This window comes from Teleopsis dalmanni, chromosome 1 (genome assembly GCF_002237135.1).
Source record: "Teleopsis dalmanni isolate 2A chromosome 1, ASM223713v2, whole genome shotgun sequence".
Taxonomy (NCBI): domain Eukaryota; kingdom Metazoa; phylum Arthropoda; class Insecta; order Diptera; family Diopsidae; genus Teleopsis; species Teleopsis dalmanni.
In genome coordinates this window covers 106,466,024-106,480,946 of record NC_051846.1, presented here as the reverse complement: position 1 = coordinate 106,480,946, position 14,923 = coordinate 106,466,024, and the positions used below count along the sequence as shown (strand labels likewise).

Below are 14,923 nucleotides of genomic sequence, written 5' to 3'. Positions count from 1 at the left end.
TGTTCAGAATTAAAACAACTGAACCGTTTGAGTATTTGTAAATTACTGATTTTATTTAAAACAACGTTCTGTATTTATACAAAAATATCTTAAGATTAATTTTACATCAAGGTTATTATTTTAATGGACTGTATTACATTTTGTTATTGTTTGTAAAAAAGGTTAAAAAAAGGACGGAAGTCCCAACACTAGGGATTTTCCTCCTATTGTTTCTATAAATATATTAATTGTTATAATTAGATACGGATGCTCAAATGTTACAATGCTTGCTATATTAATATAATGTATTTTTACCCTTGTACATTATTCTGGGAATTTAGGTGATAAGGTTTTAAGCGATAATAATAAACTAAAATAATATAATATATAAAATAATTAAATATTTATAAATTTATGTTCATGATTGAACATTCTGCCGGGGCCATAATGTTCATGATTGAACATTCTGCCGGCGCCTAAGACTAAATATTTTGGTTTCTGAATGTAACTGCTACCGATTTCTTCTTCTTCACGTATAATATTATTCCAATAATGACAATTATTATCAGTCCTAATGATATGTGAGCTGAGGCGTGATGAAAATGTAGATTTTTTAATTCAGTCTTTTTTGTTTATAGCTTAAGTATTTCATCTCTAATTTCCGTTAATTCTTTGGTGTTTTTTATTTCCCATGATTTGAGTGGCCTTATATATTTATTTTCTATGTTTTCTGTTAATTTTGTCATTGGTCTGTACATCTCTTTGTCGTCTGTTGATCATTTGAGGCTATTAGCGTTGTTCCTTTTATTCTTGCTTTACAGCCTGTTTGCAGATTTAAAATCCCTTGTTTGGGTAACTGGAGAATTTCATTTTTATTTGATGGGCATTGTAAATGAGCTGAGCTATTTTCGATTGTTTTGAATAACCATCTGTTGTTGCCATTTAATGTTATCCATATTGATGTGGAGGATACTTCGTCGTATTCGCATTTGTCCTCTTTTGTTGGTTTGATCGGCGCTATTTCACACGCTGAGTCATTAGCGTCCTGCCACGGCCAATTACCTTTGCAAATGTATTTGTTTGTACTTATTCTAATACATTTGTTAAAGGTTGTTTGAGTCATTAGGTGATAAGAGTCTATGTCGAAATTATATAATAATATCGTTTTTGATATCTTTGGTATTATCATTGTATCACCCTTCTTAATTGATAGAGGTATTACCTCATACACTGATGATGGGTGTATTGATAATAGCGGAATTTTTGCACTTATTATTAATTTGGTACTAACGAATATCCCATTGGCTTCTAGTAATTTGTATATGATTTGTAAATCAATTCCGCCTTTTTTTCCTGGTAGTTGCACGTTATTTGTTAGCCTGTCTTTTATTTGCATAATCGCGTTTTGTAACTGATGTGGTTTCAGTAAGGTAGGATTTATTTTGTTGTGGTTTATGTCTATCAATAGATTAATTATTTCTCGTTGTGTACGTGACGTTTCGTCGATCATTGATGAAAGTTGCTTTGTTACAATAAAGTAGTTTATTGTTTCTCTATATACTAGGTATGTTTCATTTAATGCTTCATTTATGGCTTCAACTTTGTTTCTCATGTCAGTAAATTGTGCATTTATGTCGTTAGTAGTTCATTTTAATATGTTTACTGTGGCATCCACTACAGATGTTTGCTCCCGCGTTAATTGTACTAAATTATGTTGATTATCTAGCACTTTTTGCATATTGTCTTCGAGATCTCTCCTGTCTTTTTCATCTATTGTTCCGAATAAGATATGGAATAGTGACCCCATGAACTCTAGGGGAGCTCTTTTTCTTCTGACAGAGTTTTTGTCCATAAATAGTTTATTATTTTCTTCTAATTCTTCTATTTGTTTGACCATTGTATCTAGTATACTATTACATTGATCTTTAAACTGTAATAATTTTGGACAAATTGGCTTTGTTACTTCTAGTACTGTATTTGCATGATTTATCATTTTAAAATAAGGTTTCATTTCGTAATATATTACCAAGTTCCATGTTGACGTCTGAGTGTTTGCTTCTCCTATTTCGTCCAAGAAAATTGATGTGTTATTGTTTAATGCTTGTATTGAAGATGTTGTAGTAGTTGATGATGCCTTTGCTAGTGGCAGTGTGCACAACATGGCTAAATAGATTGTTGCTAAATTTATACAGGTATTTTTTCTCGTGCATTTTGTATTAGTTTTGCGTTTTGTTTCATTTTGATCATCTTTTATAAGTTGACATAATTTGTTAATTGGCCTTTTAATTTCCCCTTCTTTGGTTTTGAGAGTGGCAACCCTCACTTTTCCATCAGCTTCTTTATATATTTCTTTAACTTTCCCCAGCGGCCAATTTGTTGGTGATGAGTTTTCGTCTTTTATTATTACTATATCGCCTTCGGCTAAATTATTTTTTTCTATTTGCCATTTGTTTCTTTTTTGTAATGTTGTTAAATATTCATGTTTCCATCTGTTCCAGAAATCTTTTTTCATTTTTTGTATGTGGTTCCAATGATCAAGTTTGCTTGTTCTTTCGTCTGTAGTTGGTACTGGGTCGTCCAACATAGGACGTCCTATTAAGAAGTGAGCTGGAGTTAGTGCTTCTATACTTTCTACATCATTATTCATGGTACAAAGTGGTCGAGAGTTTAGCACTGCCTCTATTTGATGCAGAAGTGTCGTCATTTCCTCATAGGTTAATTTCGATTCTCCAATTGTTCTTTTCAGGTGATGTTTCATTGATTTGACACCAGCTTCCCATATACCTCCGAAATGAGGACTAGCTGGAGGAATAAAGTGCCATTCAATTTTGTCTGCTGCTAATATTGATGCTACTTCATTATTTTCTTTGATAGCTAATTGAAATTCTTTGCCTAGTTTGGTTGCTGCTCCAATAAATGTTGTACCATTGTCGGAGTACATATGCGCACTTTTTCCACGTCGTGCGAAAAATCTTTTTAATGCTGCTAAGAAGGCGTCAGATGTCAAGTCGGTGACTGCTTCTAAATGAATTGCTTTTGTAGTCATGCATATAAATATTGCTATGTATGCTTTATATGATTTTTGCCCACGACCTCTATAACATCTCATTTGTATCGGTCCAGCATAGTCTATTCCTGTATGCTCGAATGGGTAGTTTTGTGTAACTCTATATTTTGGCAGGTTTCCCATTATTTGCTTTGCGAAATTTTGTTTAAATCTAATGCATTTCACACAGTTACCGCATATTTTCTTAATTATTTTTTTAATACCTATTACCCAGTAGCGTCTTTTAATATATGCTTCCATTACCGAGTTTCCGCCATGAAGTGTTTTATAGTGTGTTTGTTCTGTAATTAATTCCGTGTATCTGTCTCTAACCAGAATGATTGGATGCTTCTGGTTTTCAGTTAGTTCGCTGTTAGTTAGTCTTCCTCCGACTCTTAAGATACCTTCTTCATCTGTAAATGGTGTTAATTGAATAATTCTACTTCCTCTACTGATTTCTTTTCTTTCTTTAATTAATTTCAGTTCTGCTGAAAAGTGTTTTTGTTGATGATATTTAATTAATATAGTTCTAGCCTTTTGTAATTCTTTTTTTGATAAGTATTCTGCTTGATTTTTATTTCTTCTGAGTCGGTTTATGAATCTTAGTATATATGCTATGATTCGTTCCAACCTAGTTAGACTGGAGTTTGTTTCCATAAGTTGTTCTATTATTTCGTTATTTTGGCTTGTAACTGTTGTCAGTATTTTCACTTCTTCTATTTTTTCAGGTTTTGGCCAATCTTTTTCTTCTTTTGTTAGCCATGAGGGTCCGTTCCACCATAATGGATTATATTTTAATTTAGAAGGACATATTCCTCTGGAAGCTATATCTGCTGGATTTTCTTGTGACTTTACATGTTGCCATTTTGTTTTTGGTATCCATTTTTTTATATCTTCAACTCTTGTTCTTACAAATTTTTCTTTATTTTTAATATTTTTAATCCAGCATAGGGTAATCATTGAGTCACTCCAACAGTATATCGTGGCGTTATTATTCAATATTTGTGAAACTCGTCTCATTAATTTTGCAAGTAAATGCGAACCACATAGCTCTAATTTTGGAATTGTCTTTTTGTTTTTTATCGGCGATACTTTGCTTTTAGCTGTTAGTAATTTTACAGATGAACCAATTTTTACGTATATGACAGCCGCGTATGCTGCTTCTGATGCGTCGCAGAATCCGTGAAATTCCCAAGCTTTTGAATTTGTAGTTCCTATCCATCTTGGTATTTTTATTTTATCTATGTTTTGCATATTTTTTTTATATTTATCATATTCTTTTTGTAAATCATCATTGAGCTCATCATCCCAGTCAAATTTATTTAGCCATATTTTTTGCATATATATTTTAGCTGTGACTGTTACTGGTGTCAGCCAGCCTAATGGATCGAAAATATGCGCTGTGTTTGAAAGTATCATTCTTTTCGTCCATTTATTTATATTTTCCATTTTTATAGTAAAGTGGAAGTTATCTTTTATTGGATTCCATTTAAGTCCTAAGGTTTTTACTGATTCATCTTCATGTATATTGAGTATTTTTATCTCGTTGTCATCTGGTAGTTCTTCCAGTATAGATTCATGATTTGACATCCATTTTCTGAGCTGGAATCCTCTAAGACTTAAAGTTTTATTAATTTTATTTATTTTATGCATGCATTCTGATATTGAATTAGCTCCTGTCATTAAGTCATCCATGTAGAATTCTTTTTTTATGCTATTTTTTATATCTTTATTTTCTTCTGATTCATCAGCAATTTGATGTAATGTTCGTACTGCTAGAAAAGGTGCTGCTGCGGTTCCATATGTAACTGTTGTAAATTTATATTCCATAATTTTTTTCTTTGCATTTTCTCTCCATAAAATTCTTTGATAATCTTGGTCTTCTCGTGGAATTTTTATTTGCCTGAACATTTTTTCTACATCGGCTGAAGCGACGAATTTCCATAATCGCCATTTCATTAATATATCAAATATATCCTGCTGTAATCTTGGCCCCGTCATCATTATGTCGTTCAAGCTTTTTCCATTTGTCGATTTTGCTGATGCATCGAATACTACTCTTAGTTTTGTAGTGCGACTTGATTCTCTTATCACTGCTTGATGCGGTAGGTAATATTTTCCTATTGTATTATCTCTTAGTTTTTCCATATGTCCTTTCAGCTCATATTCTTGCATGAATTTTATGTATTCAGTTCTTTTCTCATTACTCATTTTTTTCTCTTGGTTTAGGAATCTTGCCATTGCTTGATTTCTAGATTCACCTAGTGTGGCATCTTTTTTTAATGGAAGTTTCACTATAAATTTTTTGTCGCCGTTTATTTTAGTGGTGTCATCATAAAATTGCATACATATTTCATCTTCTGCTGTTTTTTCATTGATTGTGTTATCTGCTTCTTCTAGTTCCCAAAACTTTTCTATGTTTTTTGTTGTAATTGTTACTTTACTTCTTTTTGCTGGTTTCTTTAATACTTTGCCTGATATTATCCATCCAAATATTGTTTCTTGGGCGATAATTCCATTAATTTTCTTGAACCCTTTCTTTATTATTTTCGGGATAATGTCACTGCCTATTATTATTATTATTATTGTTTTGTTTTCATGAATTCAGGATCTGCTAAGTTGTAGCTTTTCCACTGATTCTTATTGTAGTCTATTGTCTTTTCTGGCAATGGTCTAATTAGCAAGCTGCGTTACGGCATCCGGAAGGCAAAAATTAAAATCTTTAAAAACGCGCCACCGGATAATATTCTGGATGAGGTTGAGGGCACTAGTAAGCTGCTAGATGACCTCATCATCGATAGCAAACCTTGTTGATGTAGTAATGGCCAAGGTCGTGCAGATAAACCTGAAACACTCTAAATGTGCCACGGATAATCTGGCTGTCTTACTCAGGGAGGAGGACATCGACCTTGCCATCATCCAAGAGCCCTGGGTTCATAGCTCATGTGTCAAAGGGCTCAACATCAATGGGTATAATCTTTTTTATGACAAAGGACAGGGTAAGCCTAGATCGTGCATTTTAGCAAAAACGCACCTTAATGCTTTTCTCTGCTCTCACTTAAGTTCTTTAGATATAACCACCATCCGGATAGAGCGGAAGCTAAAACCTGCGATTTTGGTAACATCCGCCTACATGCCACACGACGATGAGGTACCTCCAGAGGGGGTACTACTAGTCCAAAATTTCGCGCAGACCGAGAAGCTAGCCTTGCTGATGGGTTGTGATGCCAATGCCCGGCAATCCTTGTGGGGAAGCTCGGAAATTAACGATAGAGGTGAGTCTCTTTTTGATTTTATATTAAAATGTAATCTAGAAGTATGTAATAAGGGTAGCACTCCCACCTTCATGTTTCCGAGTACGGATGATCGTGTAGGCTGGGAAGAGGTTTTAGATATTACCCTTTGTTCGACTTCGTGCTCTTTAACGATAAATGATTGGAGAGTTTCAACCAGGAACTCCTTCTCTGATCATAGATATATCATGTTTGTGATGAATATTCCCATGGTAGCTAAGCAATCTCACCGTAATCCCAGGAAGACAAACTGGGATACTTTCAGGTCATTGCTCAATAGAAAAATCAACATAGCCCCCGCTCCAATTAACTCGATTAGGGAATTGGAGTGCAGGGTCAACTCTTTGACAAATAATATTATTACTTCCTTTGAAGCATCATGTCCTCGCTCGTATGCGAAGAAGTGTAGGCCACCATGGTGGAACGAGAAGCTCTCTTTGCTCCGCAGGAATGCGAGAAGAGCCTTCAACGAAAGCTATCGGACTAAGGTTTGGACTCCATATAAAGATGCTCTTAGGGTTTACAAAAAAAGCACTTCGGGAATCCAAGAAATTGTCATGGAATTCTCATTGCCAGCAAATTGAAAGCATTAAAGAATCGGCTAGACTAGCCAAATTGCTAGCAAATGGGCAATCTTGTCCCTCGCTCATTAACAAAGTAGACGGAAATCCAGTTAAATCCCTAACGGAATCCCTCTCACTATTAGTGGATACCCATTTTCCTGGTTCCTCGGGTGATCCCCCAAAGGTATTGCCGCATCGTTCAGCCAATTCTGGCGAGACTATACAGTCAGTGGTATCATCTAGAAGGATCAAATGGGCCATCGATTCATTCTCTCCATATAAAAGTCCGGGTCCTGACGGGATCTTACCAATTATGTTACAATCTCTGGGAGATGTAGCTGTAAAGTTACAGTAGTTTTTATTCCAAAAGCAGGTAGAACAGGCCATAGTACGGCTAAAGATTACAGACCCATCAGCCTTACTTCATTCTTACTTAAAACTATGGAAAGACTGATCGATGCTCACATCAGATCTTTACACAGTTTCGCTAAAATATCAAGGGCTCAACATGCATATCTCAAAGGTAAGTCCACAGAAACGGCACTACATAAGGTCGTCACTGTGGTGGAGAAATCTCTTGGATGTAAACAATTTACCTTAGCCGCCTTCCTGGATATAGAAGGAGCTTTTAATAACGTCAGTGTGGTAGCCATTCAGGATGCTCTCAGCGAAATGAACATCCCGGCCTGTATCTCCCGATGGATCGCTTCTATGCTTGGGTTTAGAATCATCAATGCAGAGATGGGCAATCTTAGCATTAGGAAGTGCGTCAGTAGGGGTACACCACAAGGGGGAGTGTTATCTCCCTTACTATGGATTTTAACAATGAACTCACTGCTTTTAAGGCTTAACCAGGGTGGAGTCAAAGCAGTAGCATATGCGGATGATGTTGTCCTTTTGGTAACAGGCATGTTCCCTTCGGTGCTGAGTAGCATCATGGAGGGCGCTTTTCTGAACCTTAGTAAATGGGCGTCAAAGTGTGACGTAGGTGTTAATCCTTCTAAGACAGAACTGTTACTGTTTACCAAAAAATATAAAATTCCTAACTTTCCGCTGCCAAGATTAAATGGCCAAAGATTAACTCTTTCGCACAAAGTTAAGTATCTAGGAGTAATTCTTGACACAAAACTTAACTGGAAAGCCAACATCGACGAAAGAATTCGTAAAGCTTGTGTGGCTTTCTATGCGTGCAAAAGGATGTACGGCAAGAGCTGGGGATTGCAGCCCAAAGTGATTCTCTGGCTTTACACAGCCGTCGTTCGGCCAATATTAACATATGGATGTCTGGTGTGGTGGCCTTCATTGAACAAACAGTGCATTGTTCAAAGACTAACCAGAATGCAAAGATCTGCCTGTGTGGGAGCCACTGGGGCTCTAAGATCTTGCCCCACCAGTGCGCTCAATGTAATACTTAACTTGCTACCTATTGATATTTACATCAAGCAAGCTGCTACTCTCAGCGCGCAGAGGCTTAACGATCTAAACTGTTGGCGCTCGACTGCTTTAGGACATGGTAATATCGCATCACTCTATCCGATAGATGATGTCAGGGTTTCAGACTACCTATGTCCTCGGTTACTATTCGATAATAACTTCGCCACCATAATTCCTTCAAGAGGAGATTGGGAGGCGGGTTTGCCTACAACTCTAGGAAAGATAGCGATCTACACCGACGGGTCTAAAATGGATGAGGGCGTTGGAGCCGGAATCTTTTCTACGGACCTAATGATTAGTAAATCATACCACCTCTCAGATTCCATCTCAATATTTCAGGCTGAAGTTTTTGCTATCCTTAGGGCATGTGTTCTTGCTTTAAATATGCGCCTTCACGGAAAAGAGGTCTGTATTCTAACTGACAGTCAGGCAGCTATTAAAGCTTTATCAGCAGTCTGTCTGTCATCAAGATTAGTAGAAGAATGTAAGGAAATTATTTCTGAACTAAGTGAGAGGTCCAAGGTTACTCTAGTGTGGGTTCCCGGGCATTCTAATATTGTGGGAAATGAGCGCGCCGACGAGCTTGCTAGGCTAGGCGCCTCTTCCACGGGTACCCCTATTTCGATCCCTGCCCCTGTCAGCTACGGGCGTAGGCTGATTTGTGACCATTTTTTGCGAAAGGCAAATAGTGAGTGGACCCTTACTCTGTCAGCAGCCAGGTCAAGGGCTACTTGGCCCATTTATTCCAAATATAGAACCTCTGACTTAATCTGTAGAAATAAATCTGAGGTTTCTAAGCTAGTATCTATCTTTACGGGTCACTGGTCCATAGGACGGCATGGAGCCAGACTTGGCCTTTCCTGTGGTACCTCATGTAGTGCGTGTCTACCAACACTTGAAGAAATGACACCAGAACACCTGATGTGTTTTTGTCCAGGTCTGGCCAGAACTAGGTTTAAGTTTCTAGGGGCCCCTTTCTTCAACTCACTTAACGATATCTCCAGCATCAGCATTAGCCAGATTCTTGCCTTTGTTAATGCCTCTGGTTGGTTCTAGTTTGACTCTCTATCTACTACCCACTTTTACGAGGTTTTTGTGGACTCAAAACGGCTTTCATCCTTAGCTATTTGAGGAGGATTCGTCCTCCCTCCACCACAACTAACTAACTAACTATGACCTTTGAATTTGCTTGTCCTACTGAAGTGTCAGCAAGCCCAGTTAATTTAATATCGGTTTTTACTTATTGTAAACCTAAGATATGAACAGCTTCTTCTGATATCATTGATGCTTGGGATCCTTGGTCTATAAGCGCATGTAGTTCTTTATATTCTCCTCTAATTGTTTTCCCTTTAACTATTGCTGTTGGTAGTAATACTACTTCGCTTTCATCTTGTTTTGTTACTGCGATCACCTTAGTTTTTGTTGATTTATCCTTTTTTTCTTGTTGATGCTCATTATGTAGCAAGGTATGATGATCTCTACTATTACATATCTTACATGTGTACTTTGATATGCATTTGTCTTGATTTTTATGGCTCAGGCAAATTTTACACGTGTCGTTAGCGTTTAGAAATGCTCTTTTATTGCTGATAGGCAATGAACTAAATGATGAGCAGCTGTATATTTTGTGCCCCTGTTTCCTACAAAATGAACAGCTAAAGTTTATAGATGTATTTATTTGCTGATTTACTGGTAATCGTCTTTCAATATTTGACATTGCTGAAAATTTTCTGCATTCGTTTGTTGTATGTCCCGCCTTATTACAGTACGCACATATTTTCTTCGGATAATTTATCTTTCTATCGTCTGTTTCTTTATTTTTCATAGCATCTAGCGCTTGAAATTGATGTTCTAAAAATTTTTGTACCTCATCTAAGTTTTGTATTTCAGTTGGATTTTTGGCACCTAACTCGTACATCCTTAAGCTTTCTTTGTCCAGCTTTCTTAATATTATTCGTGCTATTAAAGGTTCTGCATTATTAAGGTCGATACCCATTCCTTTTATTGTATTAATGCATTCGTTTGTTGTGTCTGTTAGCTGCCTTATACTTTTAGCATCCCCTACTGTTGTAGATAATTGGTCGAGTAATTGATCTACCTGTGTTCTAAATAACCACCTTCTGTTATTGTATCTTTTTTGTAGCATTTCCCAGGCTGTTTTATAATTAGCCACAGATACATTCATATGCTGGATTAATCTGCCAGCTTCACCTTTTACTACTGCCTTTAATCTATACATTTTTTCGGAATCTGGTATATCTCTTATATGTATAGCTTCATGAAACAAATTAGAAAATGTGTTCCACTCTTTTACATCTCCGTAGAACGTCGGCATCTTGAATGGTTCTAGCTTTACCGGCTCAAATTCATTTTTTACCACTAGTTCTGCTCTTTTTTTTTTACTTTCATTTAATTGATAAAGTATAATGTTTAGTTGGGTATTGATCTGTTTATATGTTGTTCTGCCATTTTTACTTATTTCCAGTGTGTCATTATATATAATCTCTATATTTTTTTGTTGTTTTTTTAATTCTTCTATTCGCCAATCTGGTACTTGAAGTTCGTTGTTGTAATGAATTTCTAACATTGCATCTAAATCTTCTTGCAAGTCTTCAATCAGCCTCATTAACCTGGTTTCTAATTTACTGATTCTTTGAACCTCTTTTTTAGTGTCAACTATACTTATATCATTGTCTTCTGATATTTTATCCGCTTCACTTTCTTCTTTGTTCACTTTTTCCGTTGTTTCAGTGGTATTATCGGTTTCTAACATCTTTTTATAATACTTTTGGATTGTATCGAACCAACATTCTTTAAAGTACTCATCTGTTTCTGCGCCTTCGTGGTTCTTCGTGGTTTACCCGAAATTTTTTCCAGTTTTTTTCCACTTTTTCTATTTTATCGGCTGTCTTACGTAGTCCCTTTTCTTTAATTTTTTCTACTGCAGTTATTATTTCTTCTCCTAGCTTTTTTTGCGCTTCATAAAGCTTTAGTTTTTGTGCAATATTTGTTGTTTTTTTTTATATATAAAATCTTCTTTTTCGAGTATTTTTAATTTTTTATTTCTATTATTATTTATTACAATGTTTCTTGTTTCTATGGTTTTCTATTTCCTTTTCTAATATTAGTATCCTTTTGTTTATTTCTTCCACTCTTTTGTTAGGTCAGTTTGTTTGTAACTCTCTTCTCAAATTGGCTCTTTCTTTTCTCCTTTTGGCATAGTAACCACCTCTAAATTTTGGTTTTTTTACCGCCGGAATTCTAGTAGCAGCTTCTTCCTTTTTCCTTTGCTGCCTCGCCTTATATTCTTCTATTGTCAGCTTTTTTGGCCCACTGGTATTCATCTGCTGAATGGTTGTAAATGGATGGTTGTAAGGCATCCACTAGATACTGCCGCTGAATTTGGCTGCCGCTGTTTCTTAGCTGCCGTTGTGTCGTAGCTGTCGCTGTCTTCTTAGCTGCCGTTGTTCCTTAGCTGCCGCTTTCTATTAGTGAAAGGTCACTGCCGCTGTTACTCCCATTGGATTGACCCTATTTCTAATTAATATTACAATTTTTAAATCCTATTGGTGTCTATAGCGATTAACGCCTCCGACCCTGATCAGAATGCGTTAGTAAAATGCCGCTCCGACCTTACAATTTCTCTAACTAAATGTATTTTTTTTTTTCTGCCGCTGCCCTTCAATGATGCACGGCTTCCTTCGCTGCAGCACTTCGGCCACTAAGCGCTGTTTATGGTATCGGGAGGATACCAAACAAACAAATTTTCTGTCTGCTTTTTTTTTTGTTGAAATATTTCTTCTTCTTGAAGGAATATTTTGCACCAATATAAAGTTTTGGTGATTTTTTTTTTTAATATCCTTAGGTCTCTTACCACTGGTGAGGGAAAACGCTAAGGCTCGAAGGACCAAATGTTCAGAATTAAAACAACTGAACCGTTTGAGTATTTGTAAATTACTGATTTTATTTAACACAACGTTCTGTATTTATACAAAAATATCTTAAGATTAATTTTACATCAAGGTTATTATTTTAATGGACTGTATTACATTTTGTTATTGTTTGTAAAAAAGGTTAAAAAAGGACGGAAGTCCCAACACTAGGGATTTTCCTCCTATTGTTTCTATAAATATATTTATTGTTATAATTAGATACGGATGCTCAAATGTTACAATGCTTGCTATATTAATATAATGTATTTTTACCCTTGTACATTATTCTGGGAATTTAGGTGATAAGGTTTTAAGCGATAATAATAAACTAAAATAATATAATATATAAAATAATTAAATATTTATAAATTTATGTTCATGATTGAACAGTTTCTTTTGTTTAAAATAAAACTTTAATTTTTTTCACAAATAAGAAGAAAGTTTATGGAATTTATATATTAACAATTATTTAATTTCGTATACAAAATCCAGCCTTTGTATATATTTACTTTGTTTAAACTACAATTTTAATTTCCATAAGTTACAAGAAAATATTAAAACTTATATATTAGCCATTGTATAATTCTTCTTATAAAACAACAAAAATCAATTTGATGCTTATGTTTCTTTTGTTTAAAATAAAATTTTGGTTTTTCACAGATAAGAAGAAAGTTACTAGAATTTATATATTAACAATTATTTAATTTCGTGTACAGAATCCTGAACCAGAAGTTTTCCTCTTACCTTTAGTCGTCGAACCAAACAAAAAAGAGAACTTCTTCCTGGTGCCCGCAATTTTTATACCGTCAACGATCAACGGTACCAGCTGTTACTACGTTAAAGTTCAACGACCATTGATCGAAGCTCGTTAACTGATCCCTCTGCAATGCACCAGCGAAAGTCCAGCTCTAGGGCGAATTCTATATCTTACACATATGGAAGCTGGAACTCGTTCTTTCCTTAAGCTTCGCTCTAGTTCCACACCTTTTCTACAAAAGCTTTCTTCGTTTGACAGCTCGTGTTGTTTTGTTTTGATTTTATTCTATTTTTGCAATGTGGTTTTTTTTTAAAGATAAATTATAATTTGATCAAATAATTATAATTATAATAAATAAATTAATCAATTTAAAAAAAAAACAGTGTATGGACTATAGTAAAATATGAGTATCACTTCGAGTGCTGGAGTTCTGTTGTTGCGGGGTGGGCTGTTGCGGTTTGGTATAGCGTGTGGTGATACTGTATTATGAGAGGCTATTGCTTTGTTGGAAACAACGGTTAAATTCGATCCTGTTAATTTTGTTCATCAAGGTGCACCCATTGCATCGGCAATGATAGTAATACAGCATACCGATCAAACTTGTCCAAAAGTAACTTACTTTATGCAATTATAAGCAGAAGTTATAAGCAACCAACATGAAGATGTACTGGCAATATGTGGTGCTATGTCAGCTCAAGGTATTCTGGATGGTGGAGCTTTGTTGTTGGACTGCGGTGAGTTGGTTAAGTTAAAGTTTTGATATTAACTAACAACGTCTGTTACATGTGTTTTCCGCGTACATCATTTACTTTGCTTAAAGTGAGATATTCTTTTTTTTCTTCATCAATTAGTGAACTGTGTTTTGTGTTTATCATCAGTAAACTTTGTTAGGAGGTTTTTTGTATCTGCTCCGTATCTTACGTGTTAGAAAATTTGTAAATTAATGCAGTATCTGTTTTCGCGGTGTTGTAACAATTGAATTGTAGAAATTTTAATCGTTACACTCCTTCCTTTCTTCCGGGAAACGGATCTATATGGATGTGCCCACTTTTGGCTATTCTTATCAGACATAATTCACCATCTAAAGTGGCCTTAAACCAATGCCTTTTGCCCTTCGACTACTTATATGAATTATATCTATGTCGCTGCAGGCGTGCCCTGGGTCTACGTCTACTCGACATTCTACCATGCTTTCTTTACTAGTCTTAGCCAGTCGATCACATACCTCTGGTGTTGAACTAAGTAGTATTTTTGCTAGGGGAGGCGAAGGAGGATATTCCCAACTTTGTTCGGTTTTCGGCATAGCTTGTTTGTCGTCCGACCATACTGAAGAGGCTGTTAATTCCAGAACATCTTCAGTATCCCAACCAAATGCGGTGTAATGCATGGGATTTGTTTTCTTTTCTGGTTCAGCTGTGTTCAGGTCTTTCTTCATTTCATCGGTATCAGTATCTTCGCCGAACAAGTCTACAAAGCATACACATAGTCGCCGTCTTAATGTTTCATATAGTTCTGCCTTAACTTTCCTTGACTTGTGGATATTCGTACCTCTGAGGCCACTCTGAGGCTTTTCCAAGATAATGTTTTGAATCGTCTTTTGAAACCTATTAAAGTAAAATTTTATTAGTATTAACTAACCATTTTTTTTAACCATTAATTGTAGTAAGGTTTAATACGGCTGATATGGGCCGTCAACAAATTATCAGTGTCTAGGTTACTCAACTTTACAATGACTGGTGACAGGAAATCTATTACTTCACATGGCCCCGAGAGTTTTGGTGCTAGTTTAGCGTTGAAGGCTTCTTAGGCATTGAACAATGGTTGTGTTTTATTTAATACTAAAGAACCACACTTTGGCTGCCAATCCCGATGACGTAAATTGAAGTGATGCGCCTGATCTTGGGCCACCGTTCCCATGT

The 14,923-nt window shown here is 35.8% G+C and overlaps 1 protein-coding gene across 1 annotated transcript; it reads right to left on the bottom strand.

The window, feature by feature from the left end:
• Positions 1–721: 721 nt before the first annotated feature.
• LOC119665060 lies at positions 722–1,591 on the bottom strand. Its single transcript, XM_038074381.1, has one exon. The coding sequence runs from the start codon at positions 1,589–1,591 to the stop codon at positions 722–724; it is 870 nt and encodes a 289-aa protein (XP_037930309.1).
• Between the last annotated feature and the right edge of the window lie 13,332 nt (positions 1,592–14,923).

Bases quoted from the DNA above. Each gene is read 5' to 3' on its own strand.
- LOC119665060 (XM_038074381.1), bottom strand. From the start codon at position 1,591: ATGAGAAACAAAGTTGAAGCCATAAATGAAGCATTAAATGAAACATAC.